The sequence below is a fragment of the Thamnophis sirtalis genome, unplaced genomic scaffold, assembly GCF_051295495.1.
Source record: "Thamnophis sirtalis isolate CommonGarterSnake01/CBP01778 unplaced genomic scaffold, rThaSir2_p1.2 scaffold_3, whole genome shotgun sequence".
NCBI lineage: Eukaryota > Metazoa > Chordata > Lepidosauria > Squamata > Natricidae > Thamnophis > Thamnophis sirtalis.
Window position 1 is genome coordinate 148,675,916 of NW_028261383.1, and position 23,601 is coordinate 148,699,516.

The 23,601-nt window shown below is 37.6% G+C and overlaps 1 protein-coding gene across 4 annotated transcripts in view; it reads left to right on the top strand.

The window, feature by feature from the left end:
• The first annotated feature begins 1,378 nt into the window (after positions 1-1,378).
• LIMA1 (LIM domain and actin binding 1) overlaps positions 1,379-23,601 on the top strand; it is a 64,038-nt gene continuing 41,815 nt past the window's right edge. For all 4 annotated transcript variants that reach the window (XM_087710373.1, XM_087710374.1, XM_087710375.1 and 1 more), the window contains exons 1-2: positions 1,379-1,480; positions 17,339-17,475. In XM_087710373.1, coding sequence (XP_087566499.1) covers positions 17,357-17,475 — 119 coding nt within the window. In that variant the 5' untranslated portion in view covers positions 1,379-1,480; positions 17,339-17,356. The remainder of the gene's footprint in view (positions 1,481-17,338; positions 17,476-23,601) is intronic.

Consider the following 23,601-nt stretch of genomic DNA (forward strand, 5'->3'; position numbering starts at 1 on the left):
GAGTTGGATGGGAAGATGATGAGTGTGATTTTAAAAGTGCAGGAACAAACATCAATAACCTATGCTATGTGGTGTGATATCACTACTCTGATAATAACAACAAGCACAGAAACCAGCTTTAGAGCTGACAGTGAAAACACTGGTGGGTAGCTGTTCGCCTTTAAGATTCATTATCAATAGTAAAAAAAGCAAAAAACCACACAGTCAAAAATAGACCACAGACTAACATTTGGAATAGTAGTAGTGAAAGCCTTGGGAAAAGCACAGTATTCAGTTTTCACAGTTTTCTATACAAAAATCAGAATTATATAGAGGATAGCTTTCCTAGAGGACTCTATAAAACAAAAATTGGACTTTGAAGAAGCAGAACAGAAACACTATAGAATTTTTAAAATTTTGCTCTTGGAAATTTCTGAAAAACCCTGGAGAGCTGATTAAAATTTTAAAAATGGATTAGGACAAATCAATCTTCACTCAAGGCATAAATAACCAAGTTCAGTTAGAAGTATAATATTTTGGAAACATGATGTAAAAACCTTTCTTAAAATATCTATATTGCCAGGAAGGGTGTCAGGAAGACCAGCAAAGTGGAAGGACCTGATTATAGCGGTAACGGTTGCTATAAATACTAATAATACTAATACTACTTTAATTGTTTATGGACAAAAAATAATCCTTTACACTGCACTCTGTTGAGTTCTAAAGGGCAAATTCGCTTTTAGACTTCCCAAAAGTCTAAAAGGAACAGTCACACATAACAAAGTTCAGTATTCAGAGTCTCCCTTTCAATATACACGTAATTGTCCTGTAAAATGTATTTCTTTGCAATTTATGGACAATAGGTTGCTGTGCTTATGCAAAGGGTTGAATCGTTTGCGTTTTTAGTGCAGATTTGAGATCATTTCCAAGAATTTCTACTAGCTGTGCTTGTTATCACATGCTCGTTTATGGTTAACTTGTCCATGGGTTTACTCAATCACTCATCCACTGAGCCATAAACTAACTACATCGGCTGGGTTTGGCAGACTAAGGTGTGGTTGGCTAGTTAAATTCCGTGTGCTGTGGCATCTCAAGAGGAGGAAATAAAGAAATTGTAGCTATTGCTGCTCATTTGAGCAACAACTTCTCCCACGATTTATTTCTCACGATAAATTAGTGTCCACTAAATTATGCTGTTCCACATTCAGAGGGGATTACTGTACCTTTTAGTTGCTTTCTTTTATGAAATAGCACACATACGCGGAGAGAGAGAGCGCGCGAGAGAGAGCAACAGGTTGAGCATGCGCTATAGAATTAGAAGCGTTTTGGCTTAGAAAATGACGGGGCGGGGCCAAAAGGCGGCTCAGATTCGGTCGGGGGGGCGTGGTTATCTCCTTCTTTACTTGGCGCCGGAGGTACCTATTGCCGCAGCAGCAGCAGAAGCAACAGGTGCGCGTAGCTAAGAGGTTTGGGGAGCGGCCGCTGTCGTTGAGAAGTCGAGGTAGATGGAAAGGCATTACGCTTGGCTTATCTTGCTGGCATTTGTGACGCACATTTTATTTCTCTGAGATGCTGTAATCTTTTATTTTGCAAAATTGTAATTCGTATCCCTCTAGGATCAAGGCGCCTATCCCGTATATGTCCGTTCCAAAGAATGGGTAGCTGTTCTCCCGTAGTTGCTTCCCATCTCTGAAATACTTCTATTAATTGATAGTGAAATGTCAACCGCTCTCCTTCCTTTTATTCCTCCCGTCCTTTGGATGGGAGAAGAAAGAGCTGAGCAACTATTAAAGAAAGCCTTGAGTGTTTTAATTCGGGGGGAGGGCTTTGTAGGAGACTGTTAAAAGAATGTAGTTTGTTGAACGGACCTACTTGTCTGCAGTGAACTGCCTATGTTCTCTTGCTGCTTAAATGCTTTGAATAAACAAATAGATAAGTAATAGGAGTTCAGCAAATTAAACAGCCAGGAAGCTCAGTTTGTAGACAGATATATATATCTGTATGTGCGTGTTGTGTTTCTGTCCTACGACACTACTTTTCTGGTTTTTATGTTAGAAGGAAATAGACATTTTTTTCTGTTAACTATAATTTCCTAGGAATTTTTATACTGCTAATATTTAGGTTAGAGAGGCATTCATAATGGGCTTGCCATGTTGTCATTCATCATATACACCTTGCTCTGGCCTTTTGCTTAGCAGCTGGAGAATACTAGATGTAGTTCATTTTCTCAATATTAAACTATTTAGTGCTCAATGTGCTGCAAATGTCTATATAGTATTTTGAGTCTTTAAGATCTTGAATCTGTTGGGACAAACGGTTAACTTAATTTTACAAAAGACAACCTATCTGGATGTCTTTCAGCATTTTTCCCCCAGAACTTACTAGAATCTCAAGTAATCCTGACATAAGGTCAACTTTCTCCAATTTATTGCTTTCTGGGATGTATTGGCATTGTCGTTCTATATTACCAAGCATGCTGGCTGTGAACCATGGGAGGAGTTGCCCCAACAAAATTGCAAGGATATTGTACAAGGCTATTCTACTGAGAAAGATTGCCCTAGAAATGTCAGTAGTATCCATTAGGTAGGCTTACTAGGGTGCAAGGTTGTTGGATATTGCTCCAAGCATTGCTCTTAGTGAAGTGATGATTGTTTCTCCCTTTAGCTGATAGTAATATACTTTCTATATTCCATCAATATAGTATTGCATAATACTTGTAAGGGAAACGAGTTAGCAAATAATTTTTCTTCAAACCAATATTGTTTATTTTTATTTATTGGATGTGTTAAAGCAGCCCAACTACATTAAAACTGTAAAATGCAATCTAATGAAAATTGCCATGATGTTTGCAAAATGGTAGAATTGGTTGAAGGTGTAAATCCTGATTATTCCATGATTGACTAATCCTTAACCAAAGGGAGCCAAGAAAGGGCTTATATAAAAAGAACTGTGTGGAAGCGAATCTATGGCTTGTTAAAGGTGTACCTTTAAAATTTTAAAATTTTCTTCTGACCAAGTTATGTCCTTGACTCACCTTTCTCCCTGAGCACTAGAATACTCTCTGGGCTACATAGTGCAAATGAGGGAGTGGTTGCTAATACCTGGAATGGATTTTTTGTTGTTGTTCAAAAAAGAAAAAAATCTGCAGAATAATAATTAATTGATAGTGACTCAAAATACAGAGGGCTACCTCTGACCCTGAACTCTTCAATCATAATTAATATTTATATTAATACTATTATTACAAACACATACACTGTAACATAATTAACTATTGGCTGTGGAAAAAGTTACAGTATACTGTTCTAGTTTGCATTCACACATCACATTAAGCATAATATGTTTGCTCTGTTTACATGATGGGTAAACCCAACAATTAAGAATCATATTTTAATCAGGTACTATGGATTTTTCAACAAACTCTGGGTAATCCCTCTCCATCCACCCTTTGGTCAGTTGTCTGAGTTTAATATTCGAAATCTGAAACTTGTTATTCCAAATTGTCTATTACATGAGCTGTTCGTTAATTAGAAACTGATGTTTCCTTCACTGTATCTGGATAGCACAATGCTAATTTATGGTTTACATTAACCATTGTTTGTAAACATACTACAATGGTGTGGGTCACATATTGTGCTAGTTACAAAGTACAGTCTGTAAAGTACAAAAGGTAGCTTTGTACTATATACTCAGCAAGAGCCAAAGTGTTTTCTTTGGATCTTTCTTAGTATATATTACAAAGCTACCTTTTGCACTTTACAGACTACGCTTTGTAACTAGCACAATATGTGATCTACACTGCTATAGTATGTTTGTGGCTAAGTTTGGCGTGTATGTTACTTTCTTAATATATTACATTAAACCATAGTTTGTTAACATGCTTTTAATAACTATAAATTGTACCACAACATGTCCTAAGCTCTAAACCATGACTGGTTTTATAAGCCATGGTGCCTGAATTCAAAATTGTGAGCTACATGCAAACTTTATCGTTGCTTAACAAAATATGCCATCTTGAGCTCCATATCATAATCATTTTAAAATTGTTGTGAAAGCAACCTGTCCAGAAAACAAGTTTGTGGACCAAGCACCCAAATTATCTCTAGTTAGAAAAAGATTTAAGCCTATTAATGGGAGAAGCAGGTAATTGTACTATTGCAGATGTCTCGAATTTATGCCATAAAAATTGCTGCTGAAAACAAGAAATCCTTTTATTAAGGTTGTTAAATGACCTCCCTTGTATCCAAACATGAATCTGCAGATTCATTAATGGTTTGGTATCAGCTATTTTGCCAAATTTTAATAGTAAATGCCTTTTTTTACTATCTTTTGATTTAGTTCAATTAAATGTTCTATTATCTGGAATAGGATATTTTGGAGATATTCATGTATTATTGTGTACTGCACAGCCACTAAAAACAGTTTCTGGAAGGAGGGGAGGCGTAAAGAGTGCTGCATCACTTAATAGCTCAGTTTCCTAAACCTCGGACTTTCTGGGAGAGTTGGGAATATATAACTAGTATTTCCAAGACATATGTGGAAACCTGCGAAAAAGAACCCTAATAAATATACAGGGCACTAGATTCAAAAACACTGGTTTAAATTATGCAGCACCCTCACTTTATTAGGTGTATCACTGTGGTGCTTTGGTGGTATAGTTTTTAAAAGTGTAGGTTTAAAAAAAACATACCAAGTATATACTAGTTGAAAATTGTTTTTGTCTAAGGGCAGGTCTGATGTTGGTTTTCACCACCTTGTTTTTCCTTTTGGAATGACTGCCCTGGAGTAATCATAGATGAATTAAAGCAAACAGTTAGTAAGCCATAGTTATAGAATTAGGCCATTTGCTGTGTCACTCTTAAATGACCATTATGATATACCAGATAGATATTTTTGGGTGAATTTTCTTTTTTTAATCTAGTACCTTAAAGATGTATTTTTCATAGCTATTGAACTGATCTTTAAGCTGTCATACTTTTACTCTTTTTACTAAAAAGAGACATTTTACTCTTTTTAACAAATGATTTTGATATAGATTTGTGGTTGTCATACCATAATTTATGACAAATACTTCAGTTCATTAAAATCTCTTGGAATGTTAATATACTGGAATAGAATTTTATGTTTGGGTTGGATATCCTAGTGAATGAATGGCCTTTAAAATTATTGGAAGACTTGGTACATTTTCAGTTTAACTAACCCACAAAAGCCTGGACTTGTATAAAGATTTTCTAAGGAAGTCTCTTCATGGTAAAAAAAAAAAAAAAAAAAAGGAGTGAATTTCTGAGGGAAATATATTAGGGGAATATAGGTTTGTAAGCTGCTGGTTAACTTCTTGTTAGCTTTGTACAGTATTTTCTGTCATTTATATGTATTTCAATAAAACATTGCTGAAAATAGTTCCTTAAGAGATAAGAAAAGTGGATGTTGAGGGGGGAAAAAGTGACTCAGAAAAAAATAGTAATCAGTTAAAAATTATTCTGAAGCCATTATTATAGTAATGCATGTTCTGTTTTATTTCAAAACTGATTAATTTTGTCTTAATGTTTTATGATAACCATACTATTATAGTTGTGGTTCATAAAGCATAGACTGTAAGTAGTATTGTATATGAACTCATCCATGATTTATTCAGTATTTAATGATTAAAGGAACTATGATCTACTGTAATTGGCATATCCAAGCTCAATATTTTATTAATATGCCAATTACAGTAGGTCATAGTTCATTTAATCATGAGTAATGATTAATTACATGATGAATAATGTAACTCTTAACTATCTCTTGTTAAAAAGTTTTGTTTTTATTTATGTGGTCTTGATAAAGAGTAGAACCTAAAGCTATTGAATTCTTGAATTTTATCATTGTGACTCTTCACTTCAAAGTTCTTCTATTTAATGGCCGCATAAAATTCATTGCTCATATTCTTTCTTCTTAAGGTCTCCTTTAAATTGTCTTCATTCTACAGCACAAGGTGACATTTGTATAATGAAAACAAACAAAAGATAAACATATGGGATTTTTTTTGTTTTCATTCTGATTGTACAGATTTAGTATTCTATAAATGCACTACTATAATTTCGTATTAATATCCATGTGTCTACTTTATTACAGTGCCAAACTGATTTTTAAAGCTATTCTTCTAAAACTATTACTGAATTTATGCATTTGCAATTGTACCCAATTAACAGGAAAATAAAGAGAATTCTGAAGTTCATTACAGTCAGAGAAAATTCTCACAAAGCTAAAACTGGTATATCAAAAGCAATAGAATATGATTCATAGTGGCATATATGGAACCTTTTAAAAAATCCATTAGAATTTGGCTAAATGCAGGTAGTCCTTGACTTACAACCACAATTGGGACCAAAATTTTTGTTGCTAAGCAAGGTGATTGTTAAGTGAGTTGTGCCCAATTGCATGACCTCTCCCCCCCCCAAAAAAAATCAATGAATAACTGCAATTGTTAAACCAATCTCAAAGCAACTAGGAAGATTGCAAATGGCAATCACATGATTCTGGGCTGTTGCAAGCATAGTAAATACATACCAATTGCCCAAATTTTGATTACATGGCCATGGGGATGCTGCAACAGTCATAAGATGAGGACCAATTGTTGTCACTTTTTCCATTGCCATTATGGTTTTGAATGGTTGCTAAACAAATGTTGGTAAATCAAGGACTACTTGTACTAGCTAGGAAGAATTTGATGCATATGCTGGCTAAGCAGATTATGATTGATAAGGTAGGTAGGTTGACAGGATTCTATGGATTTGTGTGCGAATAGTACCTCTATCCTGGATTATCTTCTCTATTCATTTTGGAGTAACCTTGGGATATTCCATACAAGTTCCTCTGTTATCCAGGAATGAATAATTTGAAGAAGAGTAACATGACAGTTTCTTTATCTATTTCAGGAGCTAACAGGGTTCTCCATAACCATAACAGGCTTCTTAACACTTTTACACCTCACTGTGCTTTCAGATACCAACCCTGCTACAGCATACAATATAGCCAGGTTCTGCCAGCATTACTTAAAATATGTCAGAAGATGATAAGCCAGTTTGAATGAGCATCTAGTTTATTTTAGTGTGACTTGTATTGTGATAGATTTAGTTTGACATGCTCTTTTACTCCTATCCCTGGTTTTAGTCTTTATTAGATTTTTAAAAGTGGCTCAGTGGCTAAGACACTGAGCTTGTCAATCAGAAAGGTTCGCTGTTCAGCGGTTCAAATCTCTAGCACTGCATAACGGAGTGAGCTCCTGTTACTTGTCCCAGCTCTTGCCAACCTAGCAGTTCGAAAGCATGTAAAAATGCAAGTAGAAAAAATAGGGACCACCTTTGGTGGGAAGGTAACAGCATTCTGTGCGCCTTTGGCGTTTAGTCATGTGGTCACATGACCATGGAGACGTCTTTGGACAGCGCTGGCTCTTCAGCTTTGAAATGGAGATGAGCACCACCCCCTAGAATCAGGAACGTCTAGCACATATGTGCGAGGGGAACCTTTACCTTAGATTTTTAAAAGATTTTTGTTTCGATATTTTTGGCTTTTAACATATTATTTTTTTATTTTAATGTATCTTGCCAACTTTATGCTAATGTTTAACCATAATACAAGTTTGATTTGATTGATCTGAGGGTTTCTAAGGAAGAATAATTGCACTTTAAAATTCTCTGTCTGCATATTTACTTAGCAAATCATCCAAAAGCAACAAGTTGCAGTCTTCCATTTAAAGAGAAAGGTCAATCAGTATTTTTTTAAAAAAATCTTTGAAACAACAGTTAGCAGAATCTGAGAGAAATCTTTTGATGTACTCCTTATATCATAACCTTCCTAACCTGGCTGCAATGTGGCCATGGTACACTTTAACTTTTATCTGATAGTTGTGCACTCCCCAGTGTCACTTTTAGTGAAGTGGGCTACCGTACAAATTTGATGAATACATTAATGAAATGTATACATTCAAAACTATTAAATGTATTACCTAGATGTAGAACTTTTATCCTCTTACTGTACTGAGAGCTTAGCAATAGGCTAACCCCTGGCTGGATAGAAAGTGATTGCTGAACTTGATCCTGTGATCTGATCCAGCATAGCTGTCTTATGTTTAATGATATGCTATGTAATGGATGTGCCTATTGTTACATCTGTGGACTCTTGGTATCTCTGGCCTCATGCTTTCATAACTATTTTGGAATTATAAGTATCTTATTTTTCAGAGTATAAGACACACCTTTTTTCCTCAAAAAAGAAGCTGAAAATCTGGGTGCGTCATACACTGAATACAGCAATTTTTGCCTCCTGAAGCACCAAAATGGCTGTGCATAGCCTTATGGAGGCTTTCAGAGAGTTCCTGGGGGCTGGGGAGGGCAGAAATGAGCAAAAAACAGGCTGTTTTTTGCCCCCCAGCCCCGAGCAGCACTCTATAAGCCTCCATAAAGCTATGCATGCAATTTTTTTGACAAAAACAGGGGCTGTTTTTTGCTTGTCTTTGCCCCCCACTTTCCCAGGAGCATTCTGCAAGCCCCCCAAGACTATTCATGCCTTTTTTTTAAAAATGGACCCATTTTTGCAAAAAGCGGGCTGTTTGGGGGAGGTTTGCAGAGTGCAAAAACTTTTTTTTTCCTTTTTGGAATGCTCTTTAACTGATTGATGAGAATTAGACTGATCAAGTGCTATGCCAGCAGAAACAAAGTCTTAGGTGCTGCAGATTATCAGCGATTTCCTTCTCCAGCACATGGATAAATATATCTGGAAGCATCTACCTACCTACTCTCTCTTCCTACCTACCCACTGTATTCTCTCTCTCGCTCGCTCGTGCTCTCCCTCTATCTATCTACCTACCTACTCTCTCTCTCTCTCTCTCTCTCTCTCCTACCTATATACTGTATTTCTCTCTCTCTCTCTTTCTTTCTCTATCCATCTACCTATCTACCTACCTCCCTACACACACACTCTCTCTCTCCCTACCTACCTACTGTATTTCTCTATCTCTCTATATTTATCTATCTATCTATTTATCTCTCCCTCCCTTTATTTAAATACCTACGGTATTTCTCTCTCTCCCTCTCTATTCCTCTATTTACCTACCTACTTTTTTTTTCAATTTGCCTCTTCAAAACCTTGGTGCATCTTATACTCCAGTGCCTCTTATACTCCAAAAATATGGTATATAAATTACTAGATTTCATATAAATGGTTTGATTCTTGCCGGTCTATAACATGACATATCTGACGTAATATCTATTAACACATTAAAAATAACTAATGGTGGAATAACTAATGATTCTTGTCATGTAGATTATAATCTTTGTTCTTTGGACAAAAGTACAAGCATGCATGAAAAGGGTGTTTTTACAGTGCGCTATTGGGGCCGGACAGACACATTATACTTGGTTCTATAGGCTTAGATGTTGAAGAGGAGATCTTGTTAAAATAAATAGCAAAGAACTTTTGCCAGGCATATGATTTTACAGAGAAAACTGGACTTGGCTCAGAGGGAGGGAGGATTGGTTACTTAACTTGCCAAATTTCATGCAGAGATGCTTTATTATCTTGTTTTCTTAACCCTTTAAATAAGAGTGAATTTTGCCATAGAAGCTGGTTAAAATAGCCTCGATTTAGTGAAGTGGCAAAATTTGGGGACTATTCTAACAGTGTTTCAGTAAAGCATTCTATTCACTTTTGTGTTTAGTTCTGAGGACACCGGCAATCCGTTTCTTAAACCTTCTCTCCTTGATTTCAAAAAAGAACACTAAATTTTGAATCGTCTGGTCATGCTTGGCATCAGGATTTATCGAAATTACATTGGGATCATAAAACCTATCCATTCTGAAGTTTCAGTTTCAGTGGTGAAAGGTACAACCAACCTAGTTAGGTAATGTTTGCTTTACGGATGAATGTTCCCATGTAAACATTAACTACACAAAACACTTAATGTCCTGAACCAATCCTTGGGAGTGCCTTGATAAAGAGTTTGAGATGGAGAGCCACTCATTTAGTTGGCTTTGCAAATACTATTCTGTAAGAACAATTGTGACTTTAAAGCCTCATCAGCCCTATTTTTATGAAAAGGTAGGGAGGTCTGCTCCTGTACAGGAGAGCATACATATTACCCTTATGGCTGCTCCACCTGTAACAATCATGTGCCCTTTGATTGGCTGTTATGGCCCTTAAGACATTACGTCTTCATTTTCAGTAACAGCAGAACAGCTCAGATTCTTCCGATGTTGACCAGTTTCCAAACTAATAGTCTGTGGCTTAATTATCTGGTAACTTGATGTTATGCCAACAGCTGTGGTTGGCATCTTCAGAGGTGAAAGTCAGCAGCCAAGAAGCGTGCTAGAGAGCAGATCAATTTCAGCTCTGAAGAAGCCAGCCACAGCTGCTGGCAAACCATTGGAATAGCCGTTTGATGTTGGCCAAGAAAGCCTGCACCTATAAATTAGCTATAAAAGGATGTGGTGGCTCAGTGGCTAAGACACTGAGCTTGTCCACCAGAAAGGTTGGCAGTTGAATGGTTCGAATCCCTAGCGCTGCATAACAGAGTGAGCTCCTGTTACTTCTCCCGGCTTCTGCCAACCTAGCAATTCAAAAGCATGTAAAAAAAATGCAAGCAGAAAAAGAGAGACCACCTTTGGTGGGAAGGTAACAGCGTTCTGTACACCTTCAGCATTTAGTCACACCGGCCACATGACAACGGAGACGTCTTCGGACTGAGCTGGCTCTTCGGCTTTGAAACGGAGATGAGCACCGCCCCCTAGAGTTGAGAACGACTAGCACATACCTTTACCTTTTTATAAATTAGCTGCTGCTGTGGTTCAAATGAAATTGGTGTGGACCCAGTCACCAACCCAGCATCAGCACTAGCTCTTTGGGGCAAGCAGCTTCCCATTGGCAGAAACAATCAGCTCTTTGATTTTTTATCCTTTCTCTACCTTATAAACTGTTCTTAATGTTACATTTCCACCCACTGGTCTTATAAAATTAAAGAGAGGAACAGCTTGCCACTGTCCCTGACAATTACCAGGGTTCTTCCTTTCAAATCACATTGTAAAAAAAACAAAGAAAGATGGCCTGAGTTGAGGAGGGCTCCAACCAGCTACTGATTTCTTTCTGATCTGATCCGTGTCAATCAGTTGAAGGGAGGGTGCCATCATTTGGTAGTGAAGACAAGTCCCATGGTGCTCAGAAAATTATTTTTAAGCTTAGTGGAATGGAAATAGCTCTGGGGAACAGCCTTTCAACAACATCTATGAAAATGCACATTTTCGTCAAAAATTAGTTCATTCTTGCCTTTCAGTAACTTGTTTGATGAAAAGGTACAAGAACTGTGGCACTGTTAAAATATTACAAAATTTCTATACCTTTATTAAAAGTGTTGTCCTTGTGGATACATATTTTCCCCTTACAATCAACATGAGAATTGTTTTGGTGCAGATTTATATTAGCTAGGGAAAGAGGATGGTATTCCTGGTTAACATCTCAGTACCATGTTTTCCCGAAAATAAGGCAGGGTCTTATTTTCTTTTGACCCCTGAAATAAGCGCTTGGTCTTATTTTCGGGGAGGTCTTCTTATTTTTGAGGTACAGGAGACGGTGAGCGTGATCACTTCATGGCTGCTGCCATATTTTTGGGGATGGCTTATTTTCAGGAGAGGAGTTATTTTGGTGCATGTGCTCAAAAGCCCGATTGGGCTTATTATCTGGGAAGGTCTTATTTTTGGGAAAACAGGGTAGGTACTAGTAGTTTTTGACTTTGCTGGCCACAATAAAATTTGATATAAAACTCTAGGTGGCATATGCAGAATGTGGTATTAAAAATATAACCTAAATCTGAAAGTCAGTAATTGAAATATGTCCCACAGAAATCCATATTTAAAAATGATCATTTCTCATTTTGGCATCTACAGTGGTCTTAGCTGGTAAAGTTTTGCATTTGCTGTGGCAAAAGATTCTTAAAATCAGAAGGATGCATACATCAGTAGGGCTGTGCAACATTCAAAAATTATTTGGAAGAAACCGCTCCAGCCATTGTGTGAACGATAATACCTGTCGTCAAGTTGTAAAGCAACCTGGGTTTGTTTTTTTCCAGGCTTCCTTGTGACCTTGCAGAAAAGTACTGCATCATTAACCCATACAATTGACCCAAATTGATTCCCTAAAGCAAGGGTAGCTTTCTTTCAGATTCCTATGGAAACCCCCAAAAAGGCAGGCTGGCTTAATTAATAGCTATGCTTACATAAGGACTGAAGTATTTTTTTCTGAATCATTCTGAAGCACGCTCAGCCCTATAAATTAGCATTGCAAGGAAGACATTTGTATTTTTAATCTTGAGTTAATGTGTGACTGTGGCACTTCACCTTTATAAAGCGTATATTAAATAGCACTCTTAATAGCAAGTAAGGAAAGAGGGATCAAGAGAGTGATGGTAAACAAACACTTCCTGGGATCTGCTCAGCTTTGTTCTAGAAAAAAATGTTTCACAAACATGTTGAACTGCAGCAATTTGTTTACAAAAGTAGGTTTCTGGAGGTCTTGTTCAGTCATACGTATGCAATTTGGTACTGGGTTTCTAGAGCTGTGGGTTGGACATTAAAGGAACAGAATCCATAAATCTGATTGCTCCTAAAGCCAAAAACTGGAGAAAAAGATAAGAACAGCAAGAATTTTCTCCCAGATTTCCTTCTCAAATCACTTTTGGATGAATTGGCAAAATTATACAGATGGCCCACCTGCTAAATCAGGGTTGGTAATTGAAAGTGTCTGGTAAAGGTGAACTCAATTCATATAATTCTTCAGTAATAAGAAATCATGATTTAACCATTGCAGGCTCTTATCCTTTCCTTTGAAAAAAAAACATGTGCAGCTATTCGGATCTAAAGCAAAAATTGCTTTGGAAAGGTGGCGGGCATGCTTACTCTAGAAATAGTCATTGCCTTAAAGAAGCCAACCCTTTTCTTGGCTTACCTGGTAGCCTCAGGGTTCCTGGACAATGTGTATCTGAATTGAGGAGGCGAGAGTATGTGACAATTTGTTGCATGATGTCTGGGCATTCTTAACTCAAAACCATACTACTGTGGGAATGCAGAGCTACCACCCAAACGTAAGAAAAATATGTTCTTATAGAAGCATTCAGAGTGCACCTATACCCTCTCTGAAAGTCCTTCTTTCCTGTATTGGATATGAATTACTGTATCTTACACCTTTCCAAGAGGTACGTGATGACCTTTACGCACTTTCAAGTTGTCCTGTCTCATTTCAAAGATCAAAGATACTTTATTATCTTGAGAAGAAATAGCAATCCTACCAACAGAGATTTTACCTGATATATTTTGTAAATACTCCCCTGCCATTAGCTACAAATCTGTTACTGAGACACGGCAGACACTCCAAAATTCCACCTTCTCTGCAACTTTTAGGATGCCAACTTTATTTCTTCTTGTGTGACTCCTTACGGAGTGGGACCTAAACTTCAGTCTGCTTTTCTTCTGCTTTTCTGTTTCATTGGCGAGACTGAAAGTGTTTGCCATGCATCCTGCTGGCAGCTCACATTTCATTGCTGCTTGCAGTGAGCTCCTGAAAGCAATCTGCAATCTGCTGTTCAAGAAGACAAAATAAAGGGAAAGTGGATTAGGTTTCGAGTATATCAGGAATGGCTTGCAAATTGAATGGGTTATGTTGTGACACAACTTACTTTGAAATAGAATTTGAATCTTCCAGAGTCAGAGATCACCTTACATACTTGATGTACAGGGCGGGGCATAACCTTTTCCTAGGGGGTCACAGCAACACTTATAATAACAACACAAATAATTCATACACCATTCGAAAGCCCATCAAAAACTGAGTTTATTGACACGATTTAATAGTCAGTATGACCACCATTAGCCCTTCGAACAGCATTCAAACGAGGTGGATAAGAACACAACAAATCTTCAAACAGTTCCGTTCGATTTTCCAGATTTTCCAGGGCGGGGCATAACCTTTTCCTAGGGGGTCACAGCAAGATCGACAGCAGTTTACAACTTCCGCGACACCTCATTTTAAAGCCCATAAAAAACTGAATTGAATGAGCTATTAAATGTTAAATTTGTTTCGGTTGAAACTTTGAGAATGAATTTGGAAACTGTTGAAAAATCTGGAAAATCGAACAGAACTGTTTGAAGATTTGTTGTGTTCTTATCCACCTCGTTTGAATGCTGTTCGAAGGGCTAATGGTGGTCATACTGACTATTAAATCGTGTCAATAAACTCAGTTTTTGATGGGCTTTCGAATGGTGTATGAATTATTTGTGTTGTTATTACAAGTGTTGCTGTGACCCCCTAGGAAAAGGTTATGCCCCGCCCTGTATATATATAAAGTTGCAGGTATCTCCCCAGTTTGGAGGGATAGCATTTCCCTTGTACTCTTTATGCCTACCAGCAATCAAATGATGGTGCCAAAAAATTTTTAATATATTATTATATGATTATTGAGGTAGTGTACCAATGGAAATAACTAATAATGGTATAAAGATCAGGGATGACATGCTACTGGTTTGGACCGGTTCATCTGAATTGGTAGTAAAAAATGCTACTGGTTCAAGCAAACCAGTATTTCCAACAATCAGCTGGGCAACGATCACCTGTGACACATTTATATTAGCTAGAATCGTCAGATCTCCTGCTTTCTAGCTATTCTAAATCGTATGGCACAGTGGATCCCCCTCTCACTGTTCTACTTACCTTTGCAGACTCGGAAAGCTTCAAAATGTTCATTTTTAGCACTGTGCCATAGGTGCACATGCACACAAAGCACACGTGTGCACAAAGCGCACGCTCAGTAGTAGACTCATTGAACCAGTAGCAGACATCAGAGGATTTCATGATTGTGCAAGATATAGATCAGTAGATTAAGAAACAGTGAAGGAAGTAACCCCACCAAAATTGAAAGGATTGACAAAACTCAAGCACGCTTTATTTACACTTTAAAAAACGTAATTTTGTGTAGAGGGGTGCGGATGCTGAGAGCTGTTATATAATGGAGTACAAAGGGTTTAAATTGCAAACAAAAACTTCCTGTTCTAAATTTTGTATAGAAAACCAATCTGCATAGTGCACGTTTCAGATTTCTTATATGAATAGTCCACCCTTTCCATGTTAGCCATTTTTGAAGGGGTGAAAGTTCTTACATTCTACAGCCTAGTTTTTGACTTCTCTCCATTCGTGGATTCTCGGTAGAAGCAACAGCTTCAGTTTCTTGAAGAGAGTATGAATTAGTTCATTTTGTTTTCAATGTGCTTCACTGGGTCTCCTACATTTGCCAATGCACATTCTCTATAATTGGCACATTTTTCTCTTCCTGTTATGTCGGAGAACAGTCTATTCCTTCTGCCAGTCTCCACCCAGGGGGATAGAACTTCTTCCAGGGTTTCTGCAGTTGGGTCATTTTCCTCAATAAGCAGAGTGGGAGAACCAGTTTCTGAACTTCCTGTGTGCTGCCTCTTGCTCTTGTTGGACTTCAGCATCTGTACCTGAAACTGGAGCTACTTCCTGGGACTCATTTGCTACAGCAATGCTGGTTGATTACAAGTTCCTACACAGGAATGCTTAAAGCAAAAAGTCCCTCTCTGTAATTTTTTTCTGGGAATCCCTGAGGAAGGTAAGGACAGGAAAAAACAGCCTTCTCATCAATTGCCTGAAGACAAGGCCTGCATTATTTATTTTATTACATCACATTTTTATTCCTCCAAGCGGATTTACAATTTTCTCGCCCTTTTTTAATCCTTGTGGCACTTAGCACAACATTTTAAAGCATAAATATGGTTGAAAAACTACAAGGCTAAATTAAAAACACGTTATAGCTTTCTTGTGTGACTCAAACTATCACACTAAGTCACATTGTGGTTTGCTTGTGCTTAGTTTGTTTATTGAGCAAAACCTTCATTTGTGTCAATTGTGGTTTAAGGGTGACGGTAACCTATTAAGCTATGGTTAGCCTAACCAAGAATAAATATAGTTGACTGGCTTCATGCCACACATTTAGGTGACACATTGTTACCCAAGAGCTAGTTTCAGGAAATATGTTAAGCCACAAAAAAGTATATACAATTTGGTGGCATGTATAAATACAGCCAGCAAATCATGGTGAATTCAATTTATTATTAAATAATTTTCATTTAGCTTGGTTTTCAACATATATGTACATATTTTATGGCTTAATAGAGCATTGGATAGGTATTTCTGAAAGTTTGTTGGATAGTAATAAGTTTCACAATAAAGAAAGACTTTGAAACTGGGGCTCTGAACCTCACCAGTTAACCCCACTAGAGATTGCCTTGTTTCCTAAAGTGCCTTTGATCATATCAAATCCTTAATGGCTTTAAAAAAAAATTGTTTCAGTTTAACTCATTATACATCTAATACAGGTTGTGATGGTTTGGAGTACTTTTAGTACAACTCAAAGTCTATCTGGGTAGGTTAATCTTGTGTTCCAGAAGAACAAAGGCAAGATGCCAACTGTGGTAGTCTTAAGACAGCTCTGAAGTACGCCTACATTTTAAAGCCTTCTAAAGTTTGACAAATCTTATCTTAGGTGCTTTCTCATACCTCCTGGTACTTTCCAGTGGAGTGCTGTTGCTTTTATATGGAAACTATCTGTTGTTTTGAAAGCCTTCTTTTGTTGTGAGACTGGTATATTCTGTACCTCACTGTGTTTTCTTTACAATTGGCATTGTCTATATGATGTGTAAGCTGACAATTTCCTGAACAAATCTTTCTGCCTCTATTGCTTTGAGTTGGCTTCACGTATTCCAGTCATCCAAATAATGGCATAAAGCCACACATCATCACTCTATCATGGCATTATAGACTTACTGGCATTATATATTAATGACAATATACTATTAACATACTGATATGTGGGTGGTTAAAATATTTATACCTAATGAATTAACATATTTTACTATAAAAACATTGTTTTACAGAGTGATCTAGGATTCAGACAGTAGTAGCATATTTGAGACTAACAATTTTATTACACAGCAGATGTTTTCATGAGGTGCAGCTTATTTCATTGGATGCATGGAGTAGCTTGAATGAGCTAGATTAACTTTTCCCAAATTGATAATTTCCATGGCAATACTGGTTGGAAATTATGGATGTTGCAATCTATTTTATCTAAAGGGATCAGAAACAAATATTTCTGAGAGAATGTTTTCTTAAAAATTAAATTGAAAGTTAAGTATTGGAATCTTGTTGGGGTCTAGCATGAAGTTCAAGAAGTGGGGAAGTGGAGAGTTGCTGTTACTCAAAGACAGTGGGATGGAGAGTATTTCCATGTAAAAATCAGTCTGTCGTTTTCATTCTCCCATAGGCATTACTGCATTTCAGAATGGAGCCATCTCCATTTAACCGAAGGCAATGGGCTTCACATTCACTGAGGATAACTGCCAAAGAATTGTCTCTCGTCAATGCGAATACATCATCAGCTCTCTTGCAAAGATTCTCCAAGTAAGCTCTGTTGGGATTTTCAGGTTGTGACTTATCAAATAAAATGTTATTTTTTAAGATATATATTGCTATATCCCTTACTATAACATACCATGTTTGATGTATATGGTGAACTGATACGCAGTAAAACTTTGTGCCCAATGGCAGTTTTTCTAAAGATATTTATTAAACATGGAGAAGGCATACATTCACACACAGAATTTTAGACATTTTTTACAATTAATACTCCAAAACTCTGCTGTAATTAGGCATGTCCACATGAGATGCAAATTGATAAATATCACAGCTTCCTAATGACAATTTTCAGCCTTGGAGTGGAGGTGTGGAAGGGAACTGAGAAAGTATAATACATGTGCCTATGTATGAGCTGAAGAACAAAATCCTTTCCACATCAGTTCACAATAAGCAACTACTCTTTCCCTGAATACTCTTCAACCAATACAATTTTTTCTTTTCTTTTTTTTCTGGCCCAGTGGCACATTTTCAAACAAAATATTTATTTGGAGTTACCCATACTTTTTATTTCCTAAGAATGCTTAGAAAGTAAAACGTGACCTTCCACCACCACCACCACCCTGACATTTTTTATAAGGTTAATGCTATAACCTGATGCTTTAATTTGTAGCATTTATTGTTTCTGTTGTTATTCTTTGTGTAAATTCCCCTAATGTCTGGTGGCCCCATCAACAAGGGAAATGTCTTGTGCATGGGTGGGTTCCAGCTTCTGTTACTGCCGGTTCGCTCAGGGACACGCTTCAGACGCAGCAGTAAAAAAATTGCTTCTGCACATGGGCAGAAACAGAAAACAAGATGGCGGTGCCTATGGCACCACCGATAGAACCGGTTTGGGGATGTGGTCGGCCAAGTTACTACCTACTTGGCTGAACCAGTCTGAACCAGTAGGAACCCACTTCTGGTCTACTGGCACTGCATTGCATACTCCCTGGCTTAGCTAATGGAATCATCATTAGCTTGGTATAGGGATGAATATTTAACATGGAAAGTATTTTGCTATGTATTTTTCAGGAATTTACTTTTTCCTTTTAAAATTTTATTATTTGATATGCAGTTAAAAGGTAGATACTAGGGTTCAAGAAAATAGAGCAAGCTTGAGCTGATAAGGAACAAATGGGAATAATGGGCCTAGATTTAAGGCCTCTGTTCTGAGGGCCTGAGGGGGTCCAATATGGTTGTGACAACTAGCATATACTTTGGAGATTTTGACTGCTCAATTCACATGTCCCATCAAACTATACTTTGCTGCACTTTATATATGTTTGATCACAGTATGTGACTATAGTTTAGCCAGATGTATTTTGTTACTTTCTAGCTGGTCTGTGCTGCAATTTCTGTGCGGGCACATTATCTGTAGTTTGTTTGGTTTACACATATGACACTAAATTTGAGTTAATGTAAGGTTTTTGAAACACGTTTCTATGTATTAGACAATTATGTTTCTTTGCAGAAAGAAAAAGGCAGGGAGTTGAGAAAACGGCATTTTTGTTCTTAGGAAAGTCAACGTCATTGTAACCAAGGAAAAAAAGAGCCGCAATTGGCAGCATATTCCGCCTTAAGTGTTTTCAGGAAATGCCTTCCCTGAATTCCTGAGAGAGAGAAAGAGAGCACAAGTGAGCATAGTTCAGTTTAAAATTTCCAAAGGAGACAGGATAGAATTGAAAAGGCCTCACTGGTAATCCAAACTTTCAGCAATTTTACCTGACACTAGCATGACAGTACCTCCTTCACAGGCTGAAATTAGAACTGATTATCTGTGGACTTGTTCAAGATGGACCAGCAAAGGCTCACATTCTGAATATACTCAACCTCCTCCAGCTTTAGCGAGGTGGCCCATTCATATACAGAGGCTGCTAATGGACTGATTTCTTAATTCTTGATGAAAAGATCCTAAGGATAGTTCCCGAAGTACCAGTGTCCACTTAGATACCTCTTCAGTACTCCACAAGCTTTTTGTCCCAATAGATTTTTAAAATGAATTTAATTTAATTTTAAAAAATGAAAATTAGTGTATGACAACTGACCGCTTCCACTTTTATTTTCAAGGATACTTCTAGGCCCCATCAGCTTGATGGATGGCTGCAAGAGAGTACCTTGTTTAAAAATGTGTGGGTGTAAATTAAAACAAAAAGTGCCCCATTACTAGAGATTTTCCAGAATAGCCTGGATAAGCATTTGACCCAGATGGTATAAGTTCTCCAGCCTTGAGCAGAGAGTTTGGACTAGATGATCTCCAAGGACCCTTCCAGCCCTATGATTCTATAAAATGGACAAAAGTAGAGGAAGCATCTAATGTAGGAGAGAGGCTAAACTCAGGTGCTTTGTGGTGTGTGTTGTTTGGCAACCGCTATTTCACAAGGGCCCACAGAACTATTTTTAAAATTCCAAATAGACTAAACTGGTTAAAAAGCGAGGCTATCCTTATTCCCCATGGTCAATATGCACACTTGTATTTTTCAATGATTGTATGCTGATCTTTGCTAATAGTATTGCAATACCTCCAATTAGTATTTAATTTGACTCCTTTTAGGCCATACAGTGGAATCAGAAATAATTTTGAATTCTCAGAAATGTATAATTTGACAAGAGGATGGCTGGTTCATATCATTAAGCCACATTTTGGCCAAATTAACCCCCATTAAGCCATGTTGCTAGTATAATAAGTCACTTCTGCATATAAGCTTTTTAGCCTTGAATTTGCTTATTGAAAGAGTTGAATGCAGATTAGTACAAAGGCGGACAGAAGGTTAATCACATATATTTTCAGACTATCGGAAAGAAACTTTTAAGAAGATGTAATATAGTGAGAACTAGCTACAGCATATTTTGTTTTGAGGATGGGAACAGGTCATACTGGCATTCATTTCACCATTTGCTTCCCATAGTTCACTTGCTACCCCCACCCACATTTTGCTCTCTTCTACAATATTCTAAAATTGTTATTCCACCAGGAAACTACTGAATCAGTTAAATATATCCAATAACTTTACTTGCCTGTTAAATGTTTTCCTGTTCAATGTTTTGTTACTTTAGCAGAATGTTACTGCAGTTTTCTAATTAGTTTTAATTATTAAAAGCTACTCTCAAAAGTGCGCCTACAGGGGTGGCAATATAAATCATTAAATAATGTCTGCATTTGCTTCAGTTAGGCTACAGACTAATCCAGTCCAAGGTGATATGTTGTCTGAAGTTAGAACAACTTTTAAAAATGTAAATTTGAGGACTATAGGCTAAATTATTCTGGCATCAAAGGCAGAAAAAAACTACAAGTCTCTTTCTCTGGAATAAATAATAAATGTAGTTTTCAGTAAGGGAGACAGCCTTGCATTTATTTATTCCGAAAGTGGGAGACAATGAGGAGCTGCTTGGCTCTTTCAAATTGTTGGCTGTGGAGGCTGTATAGGAGTGCTCCAAACTCTATATAGGCGGAGCCAAAATTAGGAGTAGGGACTTGGTTGCTAAGCAAAGTGGTCAGGAAATAAAACCACGAAAGTACTTATGATCAAAGTTCAGGTTCTTTTGCTTTGCAGACTGGCCAACGTCAAAAACGCAAATATTAGTTGTAAAGTTATTTTTTCCCCATCATTGTAACTACATATGATCAGTAAACAAGCCAGTTGCAAAATGGGTGCTATCTGCATCCTGTGAGACGGTGTGAGAGCTTCCAGGGCAGAGAGGGATCATCTGATTCTCATCTGATCACTCTAAGAGCAGCCAGGTCAGAGAGAGAACAGATTATACTTGTATGGCTTTTTCCCATTTTCCTACCCTTCCCTTCCCACTGTAAGTACGGTTAGCAGCACCCTGGCTGACCTTTAAAACCTGATCAGTGTCAGACTTAGTTAATCCTTGGATCCCTGCATTGTAAGATAAGCTCGGCAGTAAGACCAAGAATTCCACAAGAAGCCATATCAAAATACTTTATTCTTTACATACATGAGTGTGTCTGTGAAGTCATCTGGAATTAAATGTAATCTCAAGGAGAGTTTACTTTTTAATTGTGTAGGAGGAGAGCCCTGTTGTAGCAAAAGGCATAAACTTTTGTGAATTGCAGCTTGGTTCATCAGATGCAAAAAAGTGGCTGGACTGATGTAGGATTTAAATTCTTTTTAACAGTAAACTTGAAGACAGATCAGATGTTGTTATTGTTGTTATACAGTAGCCTGATCTGGAAGTTCTTCTCACTAAAAAAAGGTTTTAAATCCAGATTCTATAGCCAAAGATTGCATCAGCTCACAGAGACATTGCTAAGATTCTGATTTTTTCATTGAACCATAAATGGGTTTATACAACATGTTGAGGCATAAACTATGGTTTACAAAGCAGAGAGGCCAGGCTGCATAGCTACTATCCTAGATCAAAATATTCATTTGGAAAAAAATAAAATAAAAGCAGCTCTGTCATATTTGTTGCATGAATTCATTTGGTAGAAATTTTAGCAACATATGAGAACAAACTAAATATCAGTCAGGAAACCAATGAAGCAATTGTTGCTGTTCATTCATCAAGACAATCCAGGTTTATACCTGGATTTGAATTGGACCAAGAGAAAAATAATGATTGTCATGATTGAAGCAGAATGTAAAATTAACAAATAGGTCATAGAAAGCATTGCTCAGCAATTGTAGTAGAGAGGCATATCTATGGACCAGGGGTGTCAAACTCACAGCGTCATGGTGGTGTCACATGACGTATCAGGACTTCCCCCCCTTCGCTAAACAAGGCATGGGCGTGGCCTGCAGGTGACGCATTCAGCTGTGGGCCGGGAGTTTGACAGCCCTGCTGTAGACGAGAAGCATGCAAAGACAGATCATAGCTAGTGCCATCAGTGAGGCACCATAGAATATTTCTCCAACGCTCAGGGTTAGTTTGATTATCAAAGTCTGAATTTATGCAACTTTGTGTTCCTTGGAGGAACAGTGGGACTTAATTGAAATTCTGTTGAAATAGTTCAACTGAAGCAGATTGCTCAAAGTTTTGTTTCTCACAGTGACCACATACTTCAATTTTGTGCTTGTTCTTGGAGTTGAACTGGTAGCAGTAGTACTGAGGCTTATATACCGCTTCACAGTGCTTTACAGCCCTCTCTAAGCGGTTTACAGAGTTGGCATATTGCTCCCAAACAATCTGTATCCTCATTTTACCCACCTCAGAAGGATGAAAAGCTGAGCCAACCTTGAACCAGTCAGGATTGAACTCCTGGCAGTCAGGAGAATTAGCGTGTAATACTGCATTCTAATCAGTGTTCCTCTTCCAGAAATGCTGTTTCAGCCTTTCTCTTAGTTTTCTCTTGAGCAGTGTTTCTCAGGCTTTAAGAAGTGTGGACGTCAAGCTGGCTAGGGAATTCTGGGAATTGAAGTCCACACATCTTAAAGTTGCCAAGCTCTAGCTGCATCCAGTCTATATGGCCTGCAATTTCCAAAGTTCTGCAATACATGAACAGCATGTTGCAGACATTTGAAGAGCACTAGGTGGTGAAAGCTGATGCATGTGTTTATGTGTTAGATATTTCACTGCTGGACTCTTGAAATGGAGTGTTTGTACAAAGTAGTGAATACGTTTCTGGGAAGCAAATTTCCTCTGATTGTAGAGGCATGCGGGGTCACAGCTGTTGAGAAAATTCATAATCAGTTATGATTGTAGAAGATCCCTTAAAGCCAATCTGAGCCAGCTGCCATTATCCCATCTTGATGAAGTGAGATTTCAGGACCCTATGTTGCTGACACACATGAAAAAGCCTGGTAGAAGTGTAGGGTAAAATTGTTCTGAGAGGGGACAGCACCTTGAGGCAGTTCAAAACTTTTCCTTACATTGGCTCAGGCATAAGATTGGGACAATGTGCGTACACATTAAAAAAAAACCATGTATATTCCATATTTTACTGGAGTGTCAAGTGACTATGTTCTGTGGGCGTCCTTTTGATCTAATCTGTTTTGCCAGTAAAGGAACTTGAATTCTGTTGCATTCTACTGATTTTTCCCCATATTGTTTTTTTATTATTCGGAAGCAGAAAAATGTATAATTAGTAATAGGATCTGTATCTGGAGGCTGCTAAAGAAGTGGCATAATTGCAAAGGCTATCAGTTCAGCCTTAGTTATGGGTGTGGTGAT